The 26,370-nt window shown below is 43.1% G+C and overlaps 2 protein-coding genes across 7 annotated transcripts in view; one reads left to right on the forward strand and one right to left on the reverse strand.

Moving 5' to 3' along the window:
• Positions 1–2: 2 nt before the first annotated feature.
• On the forward strand, positions 3–15,611 carry OPALIN (oligodendrocytic myelin paranodal and inner loop protein). Of its 5 annotated transcripts, XM_037729363.1 has the most exons (7): positions 82–447; positions 3,472–3,606; positions 4,361–4,396; positions 7,907–7,939; positions 9,320–9,439; positions 10,964–11,020; positions 12,754–15,611. In XM_037729363.1, the coding sequence occupies exons 4-7, from the start codon at positions 7,937–7,939 to the stop codon at positions 12,925–12,927; spliced, it is 354 nt and encodes a 117-aa protein (XP_037585291.1). In that variant the 5' UTR covers positions 82–447; positions 3,472–3,606; positions 4,361–4,396; positions 7,907–7,936; the 3' UTR covers positions 12,928–15,611. The 5 variants fall into 5 exon arrangements, with proteins under 5 accessions (XP_017358300.1, XP_037585293.1, XP_037585294.1 ...); XM_017502811.1 differs by lacking the exon at positions 3,472–3,606 and having other exon boundaries at positions 3–447; XM_037729365.1 differs by lacking the exons at positions 3,472–3,606; positions 7,907–7,939; positions 9,320–9,439 and having other exon boundaries at positions 3–447.
• An 8,905-nt stretch (positions 15,612–24,516) lies between these two features.
• The window catches only part of DNTT (DNA nucleotidylexotransferase), a 47,081-nt gene continuing 45,227 nt past the window's right edge, over positions 24,517–26,370 (reverse strand). For both annotated transcript variants that reach the window (XM_017502814.2, XM_017502813.2), the window contains exon 11: positions 24,517–24,943. In XM_017502814.2, coding sequence (XP_017358303.1) covers positions 24,857–24,943 — 87 coding nt within the window. In that variant the 3' untranslated portion in view covers positions 24,517–24,856. The remainder of the gene's footprint in view (positions 24,944–26,370) is intronic.

Below are 26,370 nucleotides of genomic sequence, written 5' to 3' on the forward strand. Positions count from 1 at the left end.
GTTAACGGGGATGCCTGTCAGCTGAGGGTGGAGTGGACAGCCTCAGCCTTGTGTAACCCATTGTTTCCAAAGAGCTGCAGGCTACAGAAGCCCCCAAGCTCTCAGGCCAGCTGTGGCTTCTTTGCTGAGATGGAGGTGTAGCCGAGCAAGAGCCTGAAAAATAGGAAGGACAGAAAATCAAGGCAAAGGGGATGGGTGAACCAGGCCATACACAGTGGCCATGGACCAGCAGCCCATCTTTCCCGAGGGATGGACTGAGGGCTTGGCTACTCCCCTGACCATAAATGGCTTGGCCAGGGTCCTCTAGGAGCCACCTCTCAGCCTGCCTCCACAGTTCTCTCAGCTAACTGTTGCTACAAATGAAAGACACAAGCCAATAACGCCAGTGAGAAAGGAGCTTGCCAAGGGCAGCGTACAAAGAAGGTTCTTGGGAGGCTGTCAGAAATGGTGAGTGAGAGCTGGCATCTCTTCTCAATCGAACTTTCATGTTTCTCTGTAAAAACAATTCCCAGGCTTCTAAAGCTCAAGTCCCCTAATTCAATTAAGTGTACACTGAAGTAAAGGAACTTGATTTTAAATTATTTTCCTATATGCAAAATACTAATCATTTTTAAAACTTCTCACCTAATATTTGCTGATCTTGTCTTTCATTTTGATATTAAGGTTTTGTTTTTAAACCCCCACATACAAGGGTACAGAGTAGATGTTTCATGTATGTTCACTTTCTAGCTGAAGCAATGCATCTGATCAGTGATTTTATGTCTTACTTGTTTAATCTGGCTTTTGCTACATTGTCAATAACATGGATGGTCATCATTGATCAGAAACTTTCTATCTTTCTTGCTTACTTGTGATACATGTTTGGTTGCGACTCAATCAAATAAAGTTTGCTAAGTTAGAAGGGAAAGCAGAAGACGGTTCTGGGATTTCTTTACCAAAGAATTATGGAAACAGCCCCAGGTATCCATCAATGGCTGAATGGATAAAAGGACTGTGGTGTATATGTATGTATACAACCGAATATTCGCTTTAGAATAGGAGGAGACCCTGTCATTTGCCATGTTTGTCCTATTTGGACCTGGAAGGCATTATGCTAAGCGAAATAAGCCAGACACAAAAAGAAAAATATTGCATAACCTCACTTTCTTGTGGAATCTTTATTTTCTAACAAAAAGGATTATTAAAAAGGGTAGAACTCAGTCTTTGGAGTTAGGAAGATCTGTGATCTAACCTGATCTCTACTACGTATAAGCTGGTGAGCAAAAACCTATCTTGCTTTCAGTTTCCACAGTTATAATAAAGGAATAATAGGCTCCCCTTATGGGGAAGCTGTGAGGACAGGGTCTTAAAACCTGCACATCCTCAATAGCAGTAAGTTTTTATCCTGTCTGCTCCTCCTCCTCCTTCCTCTCACAAACTGCAAACTTATAGTGAAGGACCTTCAGCCACTGAGATCCCAAAGTGCCTTCAGAATTGTTGTGTAGATATTGCGTAGTGCTCAGACTAGCAATAAGCAATAAGTGCATTGTATCAAATTCTAGTACTTTGACTATTGCTAACTCGTACTTGCAATTCCATCCCACAAGAACTTTCCTATCCCTTGCTCTGTGCCGGCCAGGCCATCAAGAACATGCTACCACGTGATCCCTAAAACACATAGGGTGTTTTACAGTTTGGGAGAAAGGAGCGGCCACAGATGGCATTACGATATTCTCTTGGGACTTATCTTGTGAAGTGGGCAAGGCAAGTTAATAGTATCCCATTTTGAGAATGGGAAACCTGAGCCTGGGAGAATAGATTTGTTATGAGGAAATGGAAACCAGAGAGTTTGAGTAACTTATCCAAGACTACGCAGCTCCTAAGTGGCTAAATCTGGACTCGAATTTAGATCGGGTGGCTCCAAGCCCAGGGTTGCCTCACCCGACTCAGCTGTGTCTCTGAAGGGCACTGCCTCAGATTCTTCTCCACCCCAATTTGTGCGATGTTTATCTCTCCATGAGAGCACTGTACTGTTTCTACAAAATATAAGTGTCTTTCTAAAATTGGCCCAAATCTCCGTCATCCAAATGTTGATAAACAATGCATGCAATGACCCACTTGTTGCTGCACCCCCTCTTCTGATGTCTTCCCAAAGGAAGCTTTGTCTTGGGGCTGCTGACATCAGGGCCCAGTGCCCACTGATGAGATAAGGCTCTGGGCAGCTGCATTCAGTGCAGTAACTATCAACTGTCCTTGCCACACCTGTTGGTTTGGTGTTAGCATGAAGGGCAGTGGTTATGTTCCTTGAGCAAGTGGACCTTGACCTAAGAGGCCCAGACGTCCCTGTGTTTCATCATCATCCCAGAAGCAGAGGTGCACAGTGCTGTGAGCCTGGGTGTTCTGATTCATTCACAGAGACGTTCAGAGTTACTTGGAATCCTTGCAGAGTGGTAGAAAGAGGTTGTCACCAGAACACTCAGGTTCTCGTGTCAGCTAAGTGGTTGTTTCGTCTTGGGAAACCTGTTCAAATTCTTTAAGCTTGGTTTATTCTCTATAAAATGTGGTTGTCCTATTGCCAAGAGGCAGAGAAGTGGGCAGAGTCACCACTGAAGCATGCTGGCTGAGCAGGGCCTCCTTAATTGAAGGACATAATCTTTGGGGCAAAAGCTAGGGGGACTTACACCTTCTAGGTGCTTAAAACACTTTTGGTTCACAAAAGATTTTCTTATTCATTAACCCATCTGAATTCCAATGCATCAGTAAGTTAGCTGAAATAGGCGTTTCATCAGTCTGCTTATATTGGGACAAGCTCCTCTGTTACCATCTTTCGGGTTGGGGTTGAATCACATGGATGTAGCCCATTGGTCGGTTTTGAGACATAAGCTCTAGCTGTTCTCATCTGTCCGCAACGTGATTTCTGATGAGTCCCTGGGTTTCGGTTTCCTCTGCTGTAAAAGGAGGGTTTTGAGGGAGATGATCTTTCAGGTAATTCAGGTGTGAAACACGATTCTTTTGGATTCTTTAATCCTCCACAACATTCCTACTGTTGGATAACATTTACTTTTACAACTTAGCAAATGCATTGTTTCTAGAATGACAGTACCTGGTCTTGGGAGGCTCGGAAGATGGGGAGCTATAGCATAGGCCAAGCCCAGGGGAATCTCTGGGGGTCAGGGAGACCGAGGCTGAAGGAGGGCCCAGCCAGGAGGCATTGATCCAGGGTGACTGGACCCAAGGGGCTGAGTGTCCAGAAAGTGGGAACAAGACCACTTCCACCCAGGGAAAGGGGAAAAGGTATCACCGGGTCAGAGCAGGTCCACCCATCATTCCAATCCAGGTAGGGAAGGGACTTGGTGGAGAGCAGCCTGGAAAGGCTAGAGTAACAGGGGCTGGGGACAGGGAGGAGAAGGGAGCCACCTGAGGCCCTGGGCAGGCTATTTGGTGCTCCACTGAGACCACGATCTTTGCATTTGGACTCCATATTTGTGAGAGAAGTGAGACCAGCTACTGAGTGAAGGGAGGAAAGAGAAGGGTTCGCTGCTCCTCTGTCCTTCTGGCCACTTCAGCTCCAGCAGCCTAGAACCTCTGCCTCAGACACAGTAAAAACAGAAGCCTTGACTTTCCCAGGTAAGGATCAGGTGTTATTGTTAGACCATGCCCTTTGGCGGGGGTCTTATCTTCTACTCCAAGGAGAAAACACAAAATACTTCTTTTTTTGTGTGTGAGACAGATTCTCGCTTTGTTGGCCAGGCTGGAGTGCCTAGGCTTGGCTTACTGAACCCTCTGTCTCCTGGGTTCAAGTGATTATCCTGCCTCAGCCTTCTGAGTAGCTGCGATTACAGGCATGCACCATTATGCCCAGCTAATTTTTGCATTAGAGACAGGGTTTCACCTTGTTAGCTAGGCTGGTCTCGAACTCCTGACCTCAGGTAATCTAACCACCTTGGCCTCCCAGAGTGCAGGGATGACAGGCGTGAGCTACTGTGCCCAGCCCCAAAGTACTTCTAAATTCGCCATTTTTCTTTCTCAAAGGAGTTCTAGGAGAATAAACATAATTTTGGCATTTTGCTGAATTTCTAGTAACGTTTTTGCTGCCCTTGTGAATGGGACCCCTCAGGCAATAGCCTTGCAGGCTCCCTCTTCATCTGGTTCTGGTTGTGGACCTGGTTTGGGAATGGGGGTGGCAAGGCTGACGATGCTGAGGGAGGAACTGACGACCGGCTTCCTTCCTCCCCTCCTGCTTTTGGGGCCAAGGCTGGGCATGAAGTTGGGTGCTGGCTGAATCTATAGGATCAATGACCTCTCGGAATCCACCAGGGTCAGTGAGTTTGGAGCTTACCGACTGTCCCTGGGAGCTTTAATGTTTCCTTCTATCTTGCAGGGTTTTTCACTGAACTTCACCCTGCCGGCGAACACAGTAAGTATAACAGCCCCATTCACCAGGCACGGCAGCAAAGCCCGGTGCGGAATTTACAGAAGACCTCCAGTATGCACATAAACCTCAAACACGACGATAAGTTACACAGACTTTCCAAATGCACTCAGGAATAGTTGAGAGATGCTGAGAAAGTTTATTTCCATTATAAAACTTACATACATGTTGAAAAGGAAAATAGGAAAACAGCAACAAAACACCTAAACTCTCATCAGCAGAAAACTGGTGTAACCCCTTCCTGTCCTGTTTGGCTTTACATAGATTTTGACTTCTGTTGCTTTATCCGATTGTTTTCTTACTCTTCATATAATTTTATATCCAAATATCTTCCACTAGTCTTTATAACCATAACGGTTATATGGTTGATCACATAATCATGTGATCATATTATGCTTGCATAATATTTCTTCAAGTTCATTATTTCTTTGATTATCATTAAGAATAACTTTGTGATACATGGCATTATAGATAATCTTTATCTGTATTTAAGATAATTTCCTTGTGTGTATTCTAAAAGGGGAATGATTGGGTCAACAAGAGTGAACATTTTATGGCTCTCAATTATGGCATTCAGTTGCAAGTCAGAATTGCGGTTTTCAGTTGTGGGTGGTAGAGTTTCAATCCACAGTTGATCCTCCATCTTCTGTTTGCACATTGCATATAGATAACACTAACAGCCAGGGTGGTTATCTGCTCAGTAGTGCTGCTATAGTTGAGCAAGGCATTTTTCTGCTTCACTTTTTTAGTGGGCTTGGCTGTGACACATTTTTCTGATAAGTTATATGGTTATTCAAAGAGAATAAACTGAATCTTAGTAGTAAGAGGATTCCTAAGCCAGTGTTCATTTTACTGCAACATGGGGACATAGTTCTAGAGAGTAGCATAAAGTTAGAACCTTGTGACTTATTGCTGGACCTGTGGTGCCCACCACTGTCTGCCCAGACATCTGTGAACTGAAAGCCCTGGTACCTGCTCCAGCCTCTGGTGGGGGGCACTTCTGAACCTCTCCAACTTGCTCTGCTTCCCTGCTTCAGCCTCTGCCTGTTGACTTCAGGCAGCTTCTCTGATTCTTCCTCTCTTTCCTGTCAAAACCTTTTCCTTCAATCACTGCTGGGACTTTCCCCTGGCTGCTGGAAACAGCAGGTCCATAGAGATCCCAGGTTCGGTGTTATCCCAGCTTGGCCCATCACATCAAGAGAATGCAGAGAAGCAAGAAGCCATTTCGTAGGAAGTGGGGATGAGTGGGCTGGAAAAGGGCCCTTATGGGGCCAGTCATCACCCTTTGGAGTACTTCTTTGCTTACCAGCTCATTTCTCTGAGAACTGAGTATTGGAGTACATTTCTCTGGAGTACTTTCTTGGTTAACAGCTCATTTCTCTTCACCCCTTTGAACCCATGTAGAGCAACCAACCATCTTGTTTTGCCTGGTATTGTCTGTTTTTAGCACCGAAAGTCCTGCCTCCTGGGCAGCCTCTCTGGACAATGGGGATGGTAGGTCATCCTGCCTGGAAGTTACATTTCTACCACATAACCCTTCCACATCAGTGCAGCTGAGTAGCCTGGGAATGCCAGTGCCCTGGGAAGTGAGACAGAGGTGGGCACCTGGAACCCGCTCTGCAGGGAGTTTGGAACACGGCTCCCTGGTCGTCAGTCCCTGCTGAGGACTGAAATGTCAAGTTCAGTCAATTTGTCAGTTCAGCCCATACTGAACTGTCAGGTATGAAAAATGGGGTTGAGACACTGCATTAGGCAATGGGGGCCATGTAGCACAGTGGTTAACAGCATGGATCCCAGAGCCAGACTGCTTGGGGACCGCCACCTAGAGCTGTGTGACCTTACACAAGTTACTTCACTTCTCTGTGCCTCACTCCTCTCATCTGTAAAATTAGATCATCATAGTCCCATTATTGTTCACTGGCAGTTGTATAGAATAAATAAGTCAATATGGGGAAAATTCTTGAACAGCCCGGCACATCCTAAGTACTCCATGGCATTAGCTGGTACAATTAGCAGGAGTTTATGAGGGCAGAAAAATCCATCTAGCGAGAAAGAGAGGAAGCAAACATCAGAGAAGACTGCAGGCAGAGCCATGCTGCTCTGGAGTGAAGGAGAAATGAGGGTGTCTTCAGTTCTCACAAGTTCCCTGCTCCCAGCTCCAGTCCCTGGAGAAACCAGCTTCCCATCTGTCCTTGGGTTTCATGGGGGCACTCCCATGTTCTTAGAGTTAACACCTTCCTTTTATTTTGGTCAAAGCCACCCTGAGTATATTTCTATACTCTGAAGACAGGAAGCCTTACCTGAAACAAGGGCTTATTCTTCCTACTACCCTTAGAAACAGAACACCTTAGGGAAATGCAGGATGAAAGCGATGTGAGTGGGGCTGTGGGTGAGGGAGACTGTGATTAGGTCAAAGTACAACCATTTAAGTACAAGTGTCAGAGCTTGGTCTTCAAATCCTTCTTTTGATGGGAGCTTTCTGGTAAAGAGGTGTGGGCTTGGAAGTCAAACACCCAAGTTCAGATTAGAGTTGTATCTCTGAAACCTTGAACAAGTCCCGTAACTTCTCTGAAATCCATTACATTTTTTTGTAAAATGGAGATCATAATTGTCAAAACTCCAAGACCCAGGACTCCAATATACTCAATGAGTTTGCTGAAAGTATTAAATAAATAACAGGTTTGAACAGAGCTTTGCAAAATTTAAACGGATGACAAGCGTTCATACTTCTGCTCATTTGATCCTCCTAACAACCCTAGAGGCAGCTACTGCTATCCGCATTGTGTAGATAAGACACGCAGCTCCTTAGCTTGTGAGTGGAGAAATGGCTATTCTATGGCAGGCAGTATGAGTCCAGGACCTGTGCTTTTAATCCCACAGAATACCACTTAGTGTCATTTACATAGTTTCTCTTGTAGAATTTGTTCCTTTAGATTTCTTAATCAAGGTAAACTCTTGCCTGAAGTATCTTATAAATGAGTGAAATCAATAACCCTGCTTAAGAGGTGGACCAGAAATAGTAATGCATTCGTTTCATGTGGAATTATCCCCAGGAACATGGATATTTGACAACTTCCGCTGTTTACTTCATCACATACTTATTTGAAAACAAGTAAAACTTCCTTAAAGAGCCTTGCTTCCACCATTATTTATGTGTTTTCCTTCTAGCAATGGGAACAAGTAGGCCCAAAGTGTGCTAGGTGTGCTGACTAGGGACAGGAGGAAGCCCTTTTGAGTTGTAAAATTACATCCACAGGGTGAGTAATGAAGACATTGCCTGAACTTCCTAATTCTTTTCTCCTTGTAGCCAAATCTTATTGCAATTCTTACCTGGGAAGCAATCAAGTTAGGTTCTGTTTGGTAGTTGTTAACAGAAAGTTTAGCAAAGGGATTAAACTCTAGGCCTTATAGCCTAAACTTTGGCAGGTTGTCTTGTATAATGTATATTCTATAGACTTCTTGTTCTTTTACAATGTATGTTCTCTTTCCATACAGACTTCCTCTCCTGTTACAGGTGGGAAAGAAATGGTAACTATATCACTTAAATTTATAAAATTGGGATAATAATTATGCTCCATCCATCTTGTGCATTTGTTTTGAGCTTTGAATTTTGATAGGTGAACTGTCACTAAGCATAGAACCTGGTTCAACAATTATTCTTGACCCTCTCAGCTCAAAAGTGAGGGAGAACATGTAAAATCACAGATGCATTTCACAAACTGTTGAGCAAAAGAAGCCAGACCCAAAAGAGTGCACACCTTATATTTGCATTTATATCATGCTGAAAAACAGACAAAACTACTCTACAGAGATAGGTTTCAGAACAGTGGTCATGCACAAGGAGGCTGGAAAGGATTTGAGGGGGCTCCTGGGATGCTGATAATGTTCTGTTTCTTGATCTGGGTGTTGGTTTTATGGGTATATCCCTCATGTGAAAAATCATCAACTTACAGATTTATGATTCATATGCTTCTATTATTCTTCAATAAAATCAATTGCCCTCAAAAGTGAAGGGGAATTCATTGTTAAATAAGAGTTGCACTTTTAAAGGGATTCTGCAGATTATCTTCAATATTTCCAGATAGTCTGCAAATCTGAAAACTTATATAACGAAAAGCATGACTATTTCCACTCCAATCAAAGCAAAATGGGAATTTGAAAATTAATTGCTTAATGCATTTAGTGCAAATATGTTTTTAAAAATTCATATTAAAATAATGTGGTATGGGCAAGCGCGGTGGCTCATGCCTTTAATCCCAGCACTTTGGGAGGCTGAGGCGAGCGGATCACGAGGTCAGGAATTAGAGACCAGCCTGGTCAACACAGTGAAACCCCATCTCTACTAAAAATTCAAACATTAGCCAGGTGTGGTGGCACGTGCCTGTAGTTCTAGCTACTTGGGAGGCTGAGGCAGGAGAACCTTTTGAATTTGGGTGGCGGATGTTGCAGTGAGCCGAGACGTGCCATTGCACTCTAGTCTGGACAACAGAGCAAAATCCCGTCTAAAAAAAAAAAGTGTGATATATAACAAAAGCTTTTATTTTTAGCCAAACAGGTGCAAATGGCATCTAATTATTGCTTTGAATTGTATCTCAGCTTTTCCTATGTTGAGGAGACATTTGTATTTCTGTTCTAGAGAATACTTGTTCATATCCTTTGCCCATTTTTCTACTTGATCATCCCCCTTTCCAAGAGATTTAAACTGTAAATTAAGTCGTATGAAAGTAAGTCATTTGTTATGTATGTTACAAACATTTTTGCACAGTATATCATTACTGGTTTGATTTTGTATATGATGTTTATGATCCATGCAGGGTTTTTTTGTTTTATTTTAAATCTATTGAATGTTTCCTTTATTCTTGAAGACTCTGAGCTTCCCCTGACCCTGTGCTTTTCATTCTGTGCCAGGACTGTGGGCCCTCTCTTGGATTAGCAGCGGGCATCCCATCCCTGGTGGCCACAGCCCTGCTGGTGGCTTTACTACTTACTTGGATTCACCGAAGAAGAAGCAGCATTGAGGACATGGAGGTGATTATTAGTTTCTTTGGGTCCAGATGTGTAGGAAATTATGGCCCATGTCTATTTCCTGAGGACAAGATGGTGGAAGTCTCTGGGCCATAATTTCCATTGCAGACATGACATCAGGCACCAGACAGAGCTGATTTGTCATAAAACCTTCAGGTTAGCTGAGGAATTCCTGGCAAGGATGGTATTTGGGTTAACAAAAAGTGGCAGTCGAGAGGGATGTCTGTTGCCATGGCAAACACATGTCTGTACAGTGGATGTGCTTTCTAAAGTTGAGAAACAAAAGCGCACAAGCTTCACAAAGAGAGGGTGCATATAACATTAGGAAAGATAGGGTCAGGCATGGTGGCTCACGCCTGTAATCCCAGCACTTTGGGAGGCCGAGTCGGGTGGATCACTTGAGGTCAGCAGTTCAAGATAAGCCTGGCCAACACAGTGAAACCCCGTCTCTACTAAAAAAATAAAAAATAAAAATAATTCATTCATTCATTAATTTTTTTAAAAAAAGGAAAGATGGGAGACGAAGAGGGGTAGGGATGTATCCGGAAGTGGCTCTATCTATCTTTGCCTTTTTCACACATCTGAACATGTATAATTCACGAGAGAATCCATATCCCCCCATCCAATCCACCCCACGCCAATGCCAGACTGTTCTGGGGACTGTGCTCAGAATTCAAAGGCTACCCAGATCCCTATACAACAAGGTTCCCATGGTTGTGACACAACTGTGTCATGTGGACTCTGGGTTCTAATTCCATTCTCTATTTATTGACATTCACGGTTGTTATCATATATCTCACTGTATGTTAATGAAGAGATGGAAAATTGAGGCTCTAAACCTGGCTCTGCCACTTCATGATTTATATGATCCTGGACAAGTGACTTGACATTTTATATGTCTTGGTTAGTTCAACTCCAAAACAGGAGTCATAGAAACTGCCCTCCCTATTTTAGGAGGTAGGGAAAGTTATAAGGCTGAAATGAGATAATGGATGATGAACATCTTTACATGTAAAAATGTGTTGACAAGCTGCACATTTTAAACACATTAAGAAGTACTGTGGTTAGTGGTGGCATGGTTTAAGTAATAGTTTCTCAATCTTTAGTACACTTTAAAATTATTTAGGAGGCTCAAAATTTCCAATCACCAAAGCCAATTAAATCAGAATTTCTGGATAACAAAGCTGTGGCACTGACCTTGATAAAAGAAAAACCACTTTTTAATTATAATTTCAAACATATACTAAAGTAGAGAGGATAGTATAATGAACCCAATTATTAACTCATGGCCAATATTGTTTCATCTCTACTCTCATTTATTTTTGGATAAATCACAATGATATTTCTTGGTTTTGGTCTGGTTTGAGGGGGGATGTTATTAGATGCTTCTGGTTTGTTTTGTTTGTTCTAACGTACACTCAGATTTAAGAACCACGGATTTTAATCATAGTTATGGTCAAATGCTATGACCTTTCACTTCTTTGTCCTTCCTTCTCTCTCTCTCTTTTTTCTTTTCCACCAATTCAGGAAAGTGACAGACCATGTGAAATTTCAGAAATTGATGATAATCCTAAGATGTCTGAGGTAAGAACCCTTGGTTATAATCTCTGTATACCATTCACACAGTAAACAAACTACATGTTTTAAAGCCTTTCATGTACAAAAGAAGCACAGTGTGAGCACATGGAAAGGAGATGACTGAGAGGAAGCTCAAGCACAAAGGAGGTTCTCCGTGCATTTTTATTGACTCAACAGAACTTCAAGCTTCACTTAATATTAGAAAATCTATTTAATATAATTTATTTTACTGACAAATTAAGATGAAAAACTCAAGTGACCGTCTCAATAGGAGAAGAGAGTTCAAAAAAATTCAACAGTCACTTGTGATATGAACTCTCAGCAAAATAGAATGGGAACTTCCTTGACTTGAAGAAGATGTCTTTTTAAAAAAATTACAGCAAACATCATACCTAACAGTAAAATGTTGAAAGCATTCTCTTTAGATCAGAAATAAAACAATCATGTTCACTAACACCACTTCTATTCATATTGTACTTTAGATCCTAGTCAATGAAGTAGGATTAAAAAAAATTAGAAAGTATAGTCCAGGCATGGTGGCTCATGCCTGTAATCCTAGCACTTGGGGAGGCTAAGGCGGGTGGATCATCTGAGGTCAGGAGTTCGAGACCAGTCTAACCAACATGATGAAACCCTATGTCTACTAAAAATACAAAAAATTATCTGGATGTGGTAGCAGGTGCGTGTAATCCCAGCTACTTGGGAGGCTGAGGCAAGAGAATCATTCAAACCCAGGAGGGGGAGGTTGCAATGAGCCAAGATTGCACCTTTGCTCTCTTGGTGACAAGAATGAGACCCTGTCTCAAAAAAAAAAAAAAATTTGAATTAACAAGAAATTTTAATCAGTTTACTGGAGACAAAAGTCAACATACAAAAGTAATTTACACTTTCAACAACAACAGTTAGAAAAAGCGATTTTAAAAATTACCATTTGTAATGATAATTGATAATAAAAATATGTAGAATGCTAAGGAATAAATATAACAAAAATATATAATACCTTTATGGAAAATAATAAAACTTTGATTTAAAAAACTCATTAAATAATATCTAAATAAAGGGGATTATATACCATGCTCCTGGTTAGAAAGCCTTAAAAACATAACGATGTCAAACACCATTGATTTATACAGCAAATGTAATTCCAATATAAATTCCAATCAATTTTTTTCATGGAACTTAATGAAGTCCTTCTAAAATCTATATGAAATAAAGTAGAAAAAGTTAAAAAGAAACAACGAACAGAAAGGTAGAACAAAGAGAAAGCAAATAGCAAGATGGTAGATATAAACCCAACCATATCAATGATCACATTAAATGTAAATGGTCTTGATACCCAAATTAACAGAAAGAAACATTCAGATTGGCTATAAGAACAAGATCCAACCATATGATGCCTACAAAACTCACTTTAAATATAAGTACACAAATAAATTAAAAGCTAAAAGACAAAAAAGGAGATAATTTGTTAACAATAAACAAAAGATAGTTGAGTGGCCTGAAAACCCTCCCAAGGCAGTAAGATCAGGCAATTGTGGGTCTCTCCTCATTTATTTTCTGTCTCTCAAGGACCATTGTCCTTCCTTGCCTGTTGTCTAGTATCTTGAAAACTATTGCTTCAAATGTTTTGTCTTGTTTTGGTTGTTTCAGGTGGGAGGGTAAATGTGGTTGCTGTTAGTTCATCTTGTATGGAAGAGTTATCTGCTGTAGTTTTTAAAAAATCTATTTGTTTCCTTAAGAATCCTAGATCACCCACAAATGAGAAGAATACCATGGGAGCACAAGAAGCCCACATATATGTGAAGACTGTAGCAGGAAGTGAGGAACCTGTGCGTGACCCTTACCGTCCTACAATAGAAATGGAAAGAAGGAGGGGACTGTGGTGGCTTGTGCCCAGACTGAGCCTGGAATGAGACAGCTCGGTCAAGGAGCAGACCTGGCACCGGAACAGGGTGGAAAGTCCTGGAGAGGAGAGAGGCCAGCTGCTTCTTCACCAATCCAAATTTCATTTCAGATCTGGAACACTTTGGGGCTGATGTGTCTCTTTAGGAGACATCCCCAATATGGTTAATTCCAACTCTCAGATCTTGTGGTTTAGTTAGTACATGTGGCTCCCAAGATGGAATCCTTAGGTCCTGTTCCTTCTCCCACTGGGAATCTGCTTTTCTTTGTCATTTGGGAAAGGGGCTTGGTTTCTGAGTGTCTTGCCTTCTCATCTTTTTTTTTTTTATTTTTCCATATCCTTTTTCTCAAAAAAACCATCGGACCTGACTTCCATGGAAGTGTTGCCAAGGTTAGCCTGGTGCAAGTTGGGATATAAATGAAACTTATGCAGGATGTGTGAGAGGAAGCAGTTACTTGTTTCTGAATATCTCAGGGTAGAAATCATGTGGAGCCACACATTCCCTGATCACAGGGAAGCACATGGCTTAGTCATGTCATATAGCGTGGAAAGAATATGAACTCTTAAGTCAGACCTAGCACTGAGCAGTTGTATGACTTTGGAGAAGTCATTAAACATTCCTAAGCCTCAGTTTTTGCTTTTTTAAAGGAGGGGAAATATTATTTGCCTCATGTCATAATTGAAAAGATTAAATAAGAAATAAAGGGAAGTGTCTGCTACTTAGTTGCCAAAGTGTTAGTTCTCTCTCTCTACTTCCTTCCTCCTACCTCTTCCCATATTGCTTGCCTGTTAAAATAGCTAATCACCAGCATCTGTACCCCATAGTCACAGGGTCACACAAGGGGACAGTTAGGGCAAACTTTCTCCATGGCCTGTAATCCAAATTGTTATCTAAAGATGATCTTAGGTGTTGCTGGTAGTATGTGAATCTTCTAGTCTAGGTGTGATCCCGTCCTCATATGAATCAGGAAAAGCCAGGTTCTTACAAGTTCCAAATTCCAAATACAGAGACTGGTGGTTTTACATTTAACCTTAAAGATGTTAATGTTGATGGAAATTCATGTTTCATATTAAAACACTTTTTCTTTACAATAAAGCATTTTGCTTAATTTTTGAAGTAAGACATTATGATAGCTCTGATTGCAGTTCCTTAAATAACTTTAACTTTTATGCTTTAAGGATAGTTGTTAAAGTTATGGTTTCTTTTAATTTTTTTAAAGGATTCAGATTAAACAAGACCCTTAAGCCCATGCATAGCATTGCCACTTCAGCTTGTTGAGGACCCTCTCCAAGGAGGCCAAATGGAAAAGGAGAAGCCACCTCAAGTGATGTTGGCCCATTGAGCCTATTGGGCCAACTATAACCAGGTTGCCCTATTTTGTGTGGATGACTCCAGGCTAGGCCACCCTTCAGCTTTCTCTTACCCACTAACTCTTCTTCCCATTTTCCAATCCCTTGCAAGCCTTTTTGTTTGTTTTGTTTTTCTGTACTCTTCTGCTCTCAATACGAATTTCACTTCCTTTGTGACTTTGGGCAGACTTCCTTCTAGCATGTGTCAGATACCCTACCACCCACCTGGCCTCGGAGACACATCATTCATTGCTCCTACTTGTGTCTGTAATCAGAGCGTTATTTAAGGAGAGCAGTTCTGCAATGGATTCTGTGTGTGTGGGTTGAAAGTAAAGATGGGAGAAGGAAGGCAGCAAGAGTTTCCCCAAGAGATTATTAGAAATAAGGGCTGTATCTATTCTGTGGGAATGGAGAAAAGGCCCAAGTCCTTGGACTATCATGGGGAAAAGCTGTTTGGCAGAAAGAGAAATCAAGAGGACCCAAGCGGATAGAGACAGGATCACAGGAATGGGCTATGGAGAAACGTGCCTACCATCCAGCCAGCTTGGGACAGGCTTTCACTTTCAATCCCATGAGGAGGCTTCCAGGCAGCCTGGTTCCCATATGTACAGCCATTGCCCTCGAGCAGGCCAGGCCTCCCAGTGGGAAAGCCTGTGTCCAGGACATCTTAGGTTCATCCACCAGCATCATCAGCCACACAGGTATCCTAGAAAAGATTCCTTTCTCACACAGGGCTTCTGATTGCTCAGAAACGTGGCCCTCTTCCTTGAATAACCAAGACCATGTTCTATAAACCCAATCTCTGCCACATGCCAACCTGCTCTTCAAAGCCCGTTTTGAAACTCAGTTTTGTGCCAGGTCCTCTGAATCTAGCTACCCTAAACAAGCAGACTTAGCCATTTTTAAACAGAGGTGTCCAGTAAGCTTGGTGCTTGTACTTCTCTTAACCTGTCATGAAAGACCTTGGATTTGCTGAGAACTCTGCTGTGGTCTTGGCTTTGATATTCATAGGTGTCAGCCCTAGGCCGACTGTTGATCATCCAGAGCCTCGGTTCTGTACTTGTACAGTGGAGACAGCAGTTATCCTCCTAGCTCATGGGGTGGTTGTGAAGCTGGACTGAAATATGCATGTGAACAAGCCATGTAGCTAAAGTGAGGGATGACCTGTATTTTGGATCACTTATTTTAATTCTACTTATAATTCATGGCTTAGAATCTTTATTTAAAAATTGTTTCTATTAAACTAGAAAGGGTCAGCATTTCTGTCATTTCTGCTGTAATACATAAGAACATATGTTGGGATGAAGTGAAAAGTAAAATGGCTGCTCTTATGAACCTACAAAATGTTTGTGGCTTTTCTTTGCCTACAGTATAGAGCACTGGCACTGTCCTTGGAACCAAGATTATCCCAGGGATATTCCCGATATTGGCACTTTCTCTGCCAGGCTAGAGGACGTTTGGTCTTTCATGGAGGGCAGTCCCGTGTGGTAAGCAAAATGATGAGACCCAAAGTCAGAAGCTCCACTTCCCCAACCCAGGGCTGCTGCTACGCTAAGGGTGACCTGAGGCATGTTGCACAATGTGTGTGGGTCTCATTTCCTCCTGTATCATCTGGTGTTTGACCTGGTTTGTCTCTAAAGTTACATCCATCCAGTCCAAACATTCTACTTTGATTTTCCCCATTCCCTGCAAAGCACTCCTTCTGCCTGCCTGTTCCTCACTCCCACCAGCACAGCCGTCTATACTCTACAATTCTTCTCAGTTCCTGACCTTGCTGGTGGAGAGAGATAATTCTTATTTTGCCAAGAAATAACAGTTATTAGTTTTGCTTAAGGCATTTCTCCCTACAACATTGTGATGTTAAAGACAAAAAGGTGATAACTAATTTTTGAAAGATTGTAAAGTCATGTAATCTTTGCACTCCCACCATCTTGATGATAATTATTGCTTAATGCATGACCTGATTTAACAAATGTGCACTGGCTTCCTCCCAATGTCGGACAATCTGCCTGGTCCTAAGACAATGTTGGGGGCATAATGAAAATGCTAAGCAACTGGGTGTTTGCGGAAATGTCTCTCTACACAAATGAATGTGAATCTCCATCTAAGGAAGTAATATCAGGAAAGGTTTTATACAGGTGCTTTGCCTCTAAGCTCAAAGACATAAAACTATCTCTCTCGGGCTCAAATGAGGTAAGAATCTATACTCTCCTTTTTCCTTTACCTGAAGTTAGAGGAGAAGGAGAAATGGGCACAGCACTTCAAACCTCTGACAATTCCAAATGGGTAAAAAGTCTGATTATGTCAGGGCATACATTAAAGTGCTGTAGCTCCAAGTGAAACTCAGAAAAACCCTCTCTCCTCCATCCTATAGAGAGGCTCTCTGAAGGAGTGTAAAAGTACTAAAACTGGACAGGGGAAACTTGGGAACATTTTGTTGGCTAAGTCTGTCTAGTAGGTTGCAGAACTATTTCTAAAATTGATGGGGGCCTCCGGAGGACAGGCTGAGTGTGACCTGGGGCTTAAAATCTGCTTTGTAATGACAGAGAATCAATTTATCATAGACTTTCATTTTCAGGCTAAAATGAATTAAAAGATTTGATTGTGAGCGAGAACAAACCATGTTGGCCAAATTCTACCATAAATGTGACTGATTTTCTCAAGAAGAGTCAAACAGTAATTACATTGACTCGCCTGGCCAGGGATTACCCACTTATAAAGGCCAAGGTAAGGGCTGGGGTCTTTCTTCTGAGATCTTCGGAAGGCCCAGTCTTGTGTCCCACCCCTTTGAGTTTCTCTGCCCCAACCAGTTAGGCCTCCTCTCTGCCCTTTAGATGCCATGGTCTGTCCACAAACACACGCTTTCTCTCTGCAACTCAACCACGTGGGAATCTCCAGCTGAAAGACCTTTGTTTCTGCTCTTTTTACGCCATGGCCCTCCTGCCATGTGGGCCTTTTCTGTGACACCATGGTCCTTGCACCACATGGCCTTTGCACATGCTGTTAACGAGACAGAGCTGGAAGTCCATGGAGGCCAAGGTGAATAGACTTTGCAGAGCAGAGTACTGGAGAGAGAGTTGCACAGAGACAGAGGAGCCCTCGTGATTATTCTATTGATCAGCACATGCATGTGAGGAAACTACCCAAGGCCGGAGAAAGAACCACACACAAGGATTTAGAGGGAACAATACCCTAAGCTCTAAAGGGCCAGGCCTCCCAGGGGGAGGCCAGAAACAGTGCCTTTTCCCAAATAGCCAGAGAAGAAAACATCACAATTCACCTGGCATCAGGTAGGACACTGAGGAAAGTATTGCCCCAGTACTGAGGAAGAATATTAGCCCTGGAGTAAACTACATTAGTGCTGCTTAACAAAGCTCAAAAGCAAGATGAGGACACATCAAACTGTTTCCAAGTAAGTTAACCACATCCTGGAACAAAGTTCAAAAATATTAACAGGAATACAAAAATATCCAGGAAAAAATTCACCATGTCTAGCAATCCAATATAAAATTACCAAGCTTGCAAAGAGGGAGGAAAATGTAACTCATAATGAGGAGAATACTCAGTTAATAGGAATTGACTCAAAATTGGCACAGATGATATCATTAGCAGACAAGGACATTGAAACAGTTACAACTATATTCCATATATTTAATAAGCTAGAGGGAAAATTGAATATGTTAAATAGAAGCATGGAAGATAGTTTTTAAAACCTAACTCATGCATCTAAAGATGAAAACTACAATGTGTGGGAAAAATACTGGAGAGGATTAATCAAACCATAGACATTGCAGAAGAAAAGATCAGTAAACTTGAAGACACAGCAATAAAAACTACCCAAAATAAAACAAATTTAAAAGTCTTGAAAAAAAAGTGAACAATTAGAGCATTGGTGATCCATGGCTTCTTACATATAATTCCAATGTTTTTAACAGATAATTTGCTTCTTACTTGATCTGCTGTATCATACTGTACTTGCAGGCGAGGGTTCTTCTGTGAGCCATCAGAGGGCACTCTGCTCCCAAAGTAGGAGGCATTGGCGAAGGCTGAGTTCTGGTAACTAGTCACCACCATAATTGAGAAAAATTCTGGCCTACAGCAGAAAAACATGTCCAGAACTGTTAAGAATTCTGGCTTACAGCAAAAAAGAAAAAGAAAAAAAAAGACATGGGCATTTGTGGCATCTCCAGCAGTCCTTTTCAAATAAGAAAAATAGCATTTAGACTCTGAGAGGTTCTCTGATGGGGAAACCTCCTCCAGTATGGACCTCCTGGGGCTATTGTTTGGTGGGGGCCTCCAGAGAACAGGGCTGGGGAGTTGCTCAAGGAAGGTGGCAAGGCTACCTGTACATTTTCCGAATGTCAGCCACCTGTATCCCTGTCCTCATTCTTGCCACATCCCCATTCCACTGGTAATATTTCCTAAATGATTCCCCTGATCTTGAGTCACTTTTCTTATTTAAATAAGCGTACTCCAAAAAGGAAGCTCTGTATCACTACCATCAATAAGGAACCATTTTTGTAACACCTTTCGAACATAAACATCTTTCTAGAATGTAAGCTTTATGCTTATAATCATACAGGCAGAGATTTTTGACAGTTTTGTTATCCTTTCTATACCCTGTGCCTAGAAAAATGACTGTTACATAGTAAGCACTCAATAAATATTGATTCTATCAGTATAAACATATTCGTCTACTTACTACCTAAAATAATCTTGACTATCATAACTGGGAAACACTGGGCAGCATAAAAGACTAGAATACTTTGTGGATTTTGGGATTTGAGGCATGTGAATACAACTTGTCATGTGGCCTTTCTCAGTGGGGGTGGCTGCTGTCCACCCTCATGTTGTCCCCAGCTTTTTTTAGCCATTCACTCAAGATGTAACACTCACACACATACCTGAGCCCCTTTCAGTGTGTTAGTTTCAGCCTGGACTGCCTTTGGGTTCTAGGATGGGCAAAAGTTTTCGTATGCCACTTCACACCCATTAGGACAGCTATTATAAAACAGACAACACAGAAGATAACCATTGTTGTCTTTTGACCACTGTTATCCTTTGATAGAAGGTAAGTGTTGAGGATGTGGTGAAATTGGAAAGCTTGAGCACTATTGGTTAACAATGTAATATGGTGCAGTTGCTATAGAAAACAATACAGCGGTTCCATAAAAAGTTAAACATAGTATAGAACAACCACTGAATCCAACAATTTTACTACTAGGTCCCTACCAAAAGGATTGAAAGCAGGAACTCAAACAGATATTTGTGTGACAATGTTCACAGCAGCATTAATCACAATAGCCAAAAGGTAGAAACAACTCAAATGTCCATCAATTGATGGATGAATAAACAAAATGTGGTACATGTCTACAGTGGAAGATTATTCAGCTTTAAAAAGGAAGCAAATTCTGACACATGCCACGACCTGAATGAAGTTTTAAAGCATGATGCTAAAAAGTAAGCCAGAAACAAAAAGACAAATACTGCATGATTTCACAAATGGTAGATCTTCCCATTCGCTAAAACCTTATATGAGGTACCTACAATAGGCAAATTCATAGAGACAGAAAATAGAATCAAAGTTCCCAGGGCCTGAGGGGAGAGGGAGTAGGGAGTGTCTGCTTAATTCATGAGTGCAGAGTTTATGTTTGTGGTGAAGAAAAAGCTCTGGAAATGGATGGTGGTGATGGCCGCACAATACTGTGAATGTGCTCAATTTAGCTCCACCGAAATGAGTGGCTAAAAATGGTTAAATTTTTAAATTTTAAAAAAATTTTTAAATTTTTAAATCTTACCATAAAATGGTAAGATTTATGTTATGTATATTTTACCACAATTAAAGAAAGAAGTTCTCCTCTGATTAATTGGAAGAGCCTTGCTGTCACTTGTGTCTTTGAGGGTTCTGGGTTGGGTGGAGCAAGTGTCAGCGTCTAAAGGGAGGGGCGGTGGTGAAATTCCTGCCACTCAGCCATCCTCCCTGTGCACTAGTTTGGGTGCATTTACTATCAGATGTGGAGCATAGCTCTTGCATCATCATTACAACCTGGAAAGGGCCTTTTGACCATTTGGGCCAAACCTTAATTCTACAGGTGAGGAAAATTAGTCCAGACAGAGCATGACGGGCCCCGGGTGGTGCAGTGTGCTAGTGAAGCAGCTGCAGTGCCCAGCTCCACCCAGGGCTCTGCCCTCTACTCTGGGGCTCAGAACCACAGAAGCCTAGGGCTGGCCAGACACTCTCAGTAGGGAGGCAGCAGGCTGGTGACAGGGTGTGGGCTGAGCTAGAGAGTACACACCCACCTACTGGGGGCTCTAGAACATCGAAGCCAAGTGGGAATGCAGCCTATTTTTACCATGTCTTTTGTTTTCCAAAAGAAGACATACATCCTTTAAAAAGAAAATGTACTCTATCAAGTTTTAAGTATTGGCTACTAATTCAAAAATTCCTAAAATACCGTGACAGCCAGACAAAAAATGTCTATGGGCTGTTTGACCCACAGTCTGCTAGTTTTTTATTTCTGTTATACAAAACAAAAATTTCTTTTTCTCCCTTTTAAGTTTTAAGTGTGTAAGAGAAGTCTTTGAAGTTCATTTTTAGAATTTCATTCCAAAAACAAAAGCTCTGGCTCGGCTGTCCCTTTCAAGGCCTGCAGAACACAGTCCACCTTCCCGGGGCTTCGTGCTTGAACCACTATTTGTAGATCCAAATCCTCCCATTCACTAAAACCTGTTCAAATCCCTCTCCTCTGTGAAGCCATCCTCAGCCCACCGGGATCACCCCCCAGGGTTTCTAAGCCTGTACTGTACTTTCCTAGTTGGGCAATAAATCTTTTCCTCCAGGTGAGAGCTCTCCTGCTTTAATGTCAACCAGTCATTTACCTCCGGTGTTGTCATTTGGTTGCTCATTTTCCTTCCTTGTTTTCCAAGCCTCTACTCCAAGAGACAGATATAATGAAGAAGAGATCTGGATTTCGGACCCTGACTGCCCTGTTCTTTGATTCACCTCGCCCTCCCTGCCAGGATGCCTGAGCTCCTTGCTGACTTCTCGGTTGACTCTGAGGATGCGTTTCTCCGGTGGCGAAGGTGCCGAGGAGTCCTGGGGCAGACCCTGAGGCTTCTCTAGCTCGGACAGTGGGCCAAACCCGGAAGGCCTGGGCGGCTCAGGTTCCACGGAGCATCTCTGTCCCAAGCTGCAGCTCGCAGTCTCCTAGAATTCTCCGTGCTCCCCCTGGATTTCGGTTCTCACCGTGACCACAGCGGGTCCTGGAGAAACTGCCCCAGCCACAGCCCTCTCTTCCTACACATCTCACTTCCCGGCATCTCCGTTATGACTGATTCGACCCGTTATGCACACCTGACCCAAAGGGAGCCTGTCTATTGGCTGAAGAGCAACCAATGACCATTTGGCTTAGATTAGGCTGGTCAGCTAGGCCTATCACATTTTCTGTTTCAGAAAATACCAATGGGGATTCAGTGATTTTTAGGCAAAGCAGAGCGAGACTGTGGGGCCCTCGACAGTCAGCGAGTGGGTGATGCCGGCTGACTGTTTTGAGGCGTGGTCGCAGGATGCCCAGATGCGCTGTTGTCAGCCCTTGGGTTTCGTCAGTCCTTGGGTTTCATGAGATCTTCGTCCCTCGCCCCCTTTAAGTTTCAGGGGTGTCTAGAGGAGCTTTGATTAAAGCACCCTCTCCACCCATTTGCTCATCCCGTCTGAGGTGCTGTTTGGCTTCTGGCTTGGGGCCCAGGCACCCATGAGAGCGGAGCACTGGCAGGACTGACATGATCGTTTTCCCTCCCCCGAGGGCTTGGGCTGCTCTTGGTCACATGTTGATATCAAGTCCCATCTCCCAGGCACTGCCTAAACCCAGCCCCAGAGCGTTCTGCTAAATAATCCAAGGAAGGGGAGTCTGGGTAATGTTGGTCAAACCATGAAGTCGTGGAGAAACTGGTGAGCCGTGAACCTGATGTGCCGTCTAGCACTGACTGCCAGAGACCTGTCACTGAGTCCCCCACTCCACGGAAGCCACCTCTGACTGGGGACCTGTTCCCATCCAATCGGACACCACTGTGCCCCTCTCTTTCCCTCTGGCAGCCTCCTCAATGCTCCCCTCCAGCTATGCCCCCCTGGACATGGACCAATAGTCTTCCGAGTTTGCCCCCATACCGCGGGCTCCTTTCCTATTCTTTTGTGATCTGGGTGATGTGGGGAGAAAGCGCCAGGCCTACACCTCGGGCTTCTGCAAAGTTGTCACCAATCAGGAACATAGACCAGTCCATCCTCTGGCTTTCTCTCCCCACACACCCACCACCAGAGACGGGTTTCATCATTCCCACTCCCCTCACCTCAAGCTTCATCCCAGCACCTGCCCCATCCTGAGACCTGTAGGCTCAGGGAAGGTCTTTCAGGGATTCCCTCTTCTCAGCAAGATCTACCTGACTCCCCCGGGTGGCCTTTTTGGTTCCCAAGAGGTAATAAGCAGAGAAGCCACTATAACTCCTTGTGAGAAGAGACAAGAAGTTTTGTTCTTCTCCGAGTCCTCAGTGCCAAGAACAGTACTTGGCACACAATAGGGGCTCATAAATACAATGACCATATAATTTGTCCTTCAAACCAGAAAATTTTAAGAGAAAAGGGTGTGCTATCATAATTATGCAGGGACAAGAGGCATAAACGGGAACTGTCCCAGTCAAACCAGGATGAATGCTCACCCTATCAATTATGTCTGCCAACTGAGTGAACACAGCTAATGGCCCATTCCTGAACAGGGCTCAGTGCCCTGCTGAGCAAAAACCCCCTCTTGTCAGCTTCAAATGGCTGGCACTTTGCAGTCTACCAGGATTCAGTGAGTTGGTGGGCAGGGAGAAGAGAGTGAAAAGGAGACGAAGCATCTTTCTTTTTTTTTTTTTTTTTTGTGATGGTTTGCTGCATCTATCGTCCCATCATCTACATTAGGTATTTCTTCTAATGCTATCCCTCCCCAATCCCCCCACATCCTGATATTCCTCCCCTAGCTCCCCCACCCTCCAGGCCCTGGTATATGATGTTCCCCTCCCTGTGTCCGTGTATTCTCATTGCTCAACACCCATTTATCCGTGAGAACATGCAGCATTTGTCTTTCAAAAATAGCTTGCACCCATGGACCTTTTCTTCCCCTGCATCAGTGCAATTTGCCCTGTAATTGTGCAATACCTTCCCACTGGGACAGGACACAATTTCCATCCTTTGAGGCATAGACATGACATGCTTCAGACACAGACTGAAAAGAGTCTTGGAAAGTGCTTGCACACCTGGGTTCTCTTCCGCTTGTGGCTCTCTGGCATCATGAGAAGCATATGTCCACATGAGCCCTAGGGTCCCAGGAGGAGGATGAGGGATGTGACGGGTAGAGTCCAGCCTCGGTCAGCCAAACTAGCTGGTGTGTAGATCTGTAAGGTTTTAAGCCTCTAGGTTTGAGAATGGCTTGTTATGCTGAATTTTTGGCAATACTATTATACAACCCCCACCTCCTGCCACCACCACTCCTAGGTCCTAATCATAAAAAGGCAAAGAGTCTCCTTTCCTGTGCATCTTGGGGGCATCATACTTCTCCATGGAGTCCTGTATCTCCCAAAATCCTCTTTTCAGAGGGACTGGAAGGAAGGGAGAAGGGTCATCATGGGCCTCCCAGCTCTTTAGCAGGCTGAAGACACCGAAGCAGCTGGAACAGATGACCTGTTAATTCCCTTCAAGGCAAAAGGTCTATGCTTCCTGGAGGAGGCAAAAGGAGAGAACAGGTCCGGAGCCTGGAAGTTCCAAAGGCCCCCTCAGCCAGGGCTCCCTCCCTTCCCTTGGGTGCCCTCAGATGAAGAAGCCAAGAGAGACTGACTTCCTGAGAGAGACTGAGCCATAAGGTGTAGACAGAAGGTCCGAGATGGAAAAAAGGATATTTCTTTAGTGGTTTAGGACATTGCCTTTCCTTCAGCATGATGGCAAGAGTACATCCCTTATGTGGTCCTGCACTGGGATGCTTAGGGAGCCAGCTGTACAGTGGCTGGAGAGAAGCAGGCACTGAGCCAAACTGAGCCAGTTCAGAGGCAGCACCCCTCCTCAACCTCCAGAAGGGACCCAGAATCCCCGCTGGAATCTCTGCATCTTCATTAAACCTGTTTGTCCCCTTAAGAAAAACTGTAAGCTCTATTCTTCCACTTGGTTACACCTGTGTTTTAAAATAGTTTATAATATTTGAGTAAAGAAAATCAGATTTCATCATCTTGTTTCCTCCTGTTTTTATTGAAGATATACAGTATTTCAGCTGCACTGTGAACAAAGCCAGCTTTGATGAGCTTCTCTGAAGGAGCCACCAACGACAACATCGTTTCTCTTGAAAAATGCATTGTGAATTCTACGCAACAGTCATAAACATGGCCCATTAGAATCTTACCCATTACCACGTGGCACCTTTCCATGTTTCCAAAGCTATATATTTCTAGTGGCAATCTGCATTTCGAGAAGATGTAAATAACCCCGAATTTTCCCAAGGCATCTTTTACTAACATGAAGCATTATTTATTTAACTTGAAAAGAATAGGAAAAATATGTTAACATTTTCCTAGGCATTTCTTTCCCATGGTTCAATATAATCCAATCCCAGATGCGCGAAAATTTCTTCCTCAGTTTCTGCTTTGAGAAATATCCTCTGAAAACATAACAAGAAATATGTGCATTAGATATTTTCCATAAGCACCACGGTGTGGACACCGTGAAAGTGTTACTTATAAAACTGCCTTGTCAGAATGAATTATAGCCCAAACATAATTCCCTGCTTCCAAGTATAAAAAGTCATTTTAACTGACTTTCCAAAATATGGTACTAAATGAATTAGGCAAAATCATAACAGCTTTAATGTATTCAGCAAAAGCCATTTGGATATTTTTCCTATGGGCTGTAGCTCTGACCACAGCTGTTTATTAGAACAAACTGATGGAGTTTAAAAAATAAACATTGAAGCTTGAGTCATTTGCCAGTCCAGTGAAATCAGAAGCTCAGGAGAGGTCTTATTTATTTGAAAGCACTGGGTAATTCTAACATGCAGTCATAATTACATACTGCTGATAATCACAGGATACTTGTATGTGTTGGGTATTCCTCTAGCTTTCTATGCTTGCCTCTAGCCCCGGCAGGATCCCACCCTATGATCTCTTCAAGAGCAAGCAGCTCTTCTTCTCCATCCCTTCTTGTACAAAGCACAGTGCTAGGCATATAGAAGTTACTTGCTTACATTGAACTATTTAGCGTGTTAATTTGCAAGTGTTCCTTCATTGTACTGTGTGAATCTGCCTTCACCTACAAGCTCAGCATACAAGGCTTTCCTGCCAGCATCCACAGCTCCCTCTTCTGTGAGCAGCACCTGGATTTTTCTTTCTTTCTTTCTTTCTTTTTTTGAGACAGAGTCTTGCTCTTTCACCCAGGCTATAGTGCAATGGTGGGGTCTTGGCTCACTGCAACCTCTGCCTCCCGAGTTCAAGTGATTCTCCTGCCTCTTTTTGTATTCTTAGTAGATACGGGGTTTCACCATGTTGGCCAGGCTGGTTTCGACACCTGACCTTGTGATCTGCCCACCTCAGTCTCCCAAAATGCTGGGATTACAGGTGTGAGCCACCATGCCCAGTGCACGTGGATTTTTCTATGGCAAATCACTCCTCTTGACTTTCAGTCCAGGAGGGTTACCTGGAGCTGCTCCCAATTCCAAGAAGAAGCACATGACCCAAGTCTGGCCAATCAGAGCCACAGTAATGGGTTCAGGGATAGGCACACCACCCAGGCCAGGCCAAGGAGTATCAGCTAGGATTCTTGAGGGAATTATTAGGAAAGAGGCTCTTAGCCTGGCACCGTGGCTCAGGCCTGTAATTCCAGCATTTTGGGAGGCTGAGTCGGGTGGATCACTTGAGGTCGGGAGTTCAAGACCAGCCTTGACTAACATAAAGAAACCCCATCTCTACTAAAAAAAATACAAAACTAGCCAGTGGTGGTGCATGCCTGTAATCTCAGCTATGCAGGCGGCTGCGGCAGGAGAATGGCTTGAACCCAGGAGGTGGAGGTTATGGTGAGCTAAGATCACATCAT

The sequence above is a fragment of the Cebus imitator genome, unplaced genomic scaffold (assembly GCF_001604975.1).
Source record: "Cebus imitator isolate Cc_AM_T3 unplaced genomic scaffold, Cebus_imitator-1.0 Scaffold299, whole genome shotgun sequence".
Lineage (NCBI taxonomy): Eukaryota > Metazoa > Chordata > Mammalia > Primates > Cebidae > Cebus > Cebus imitator.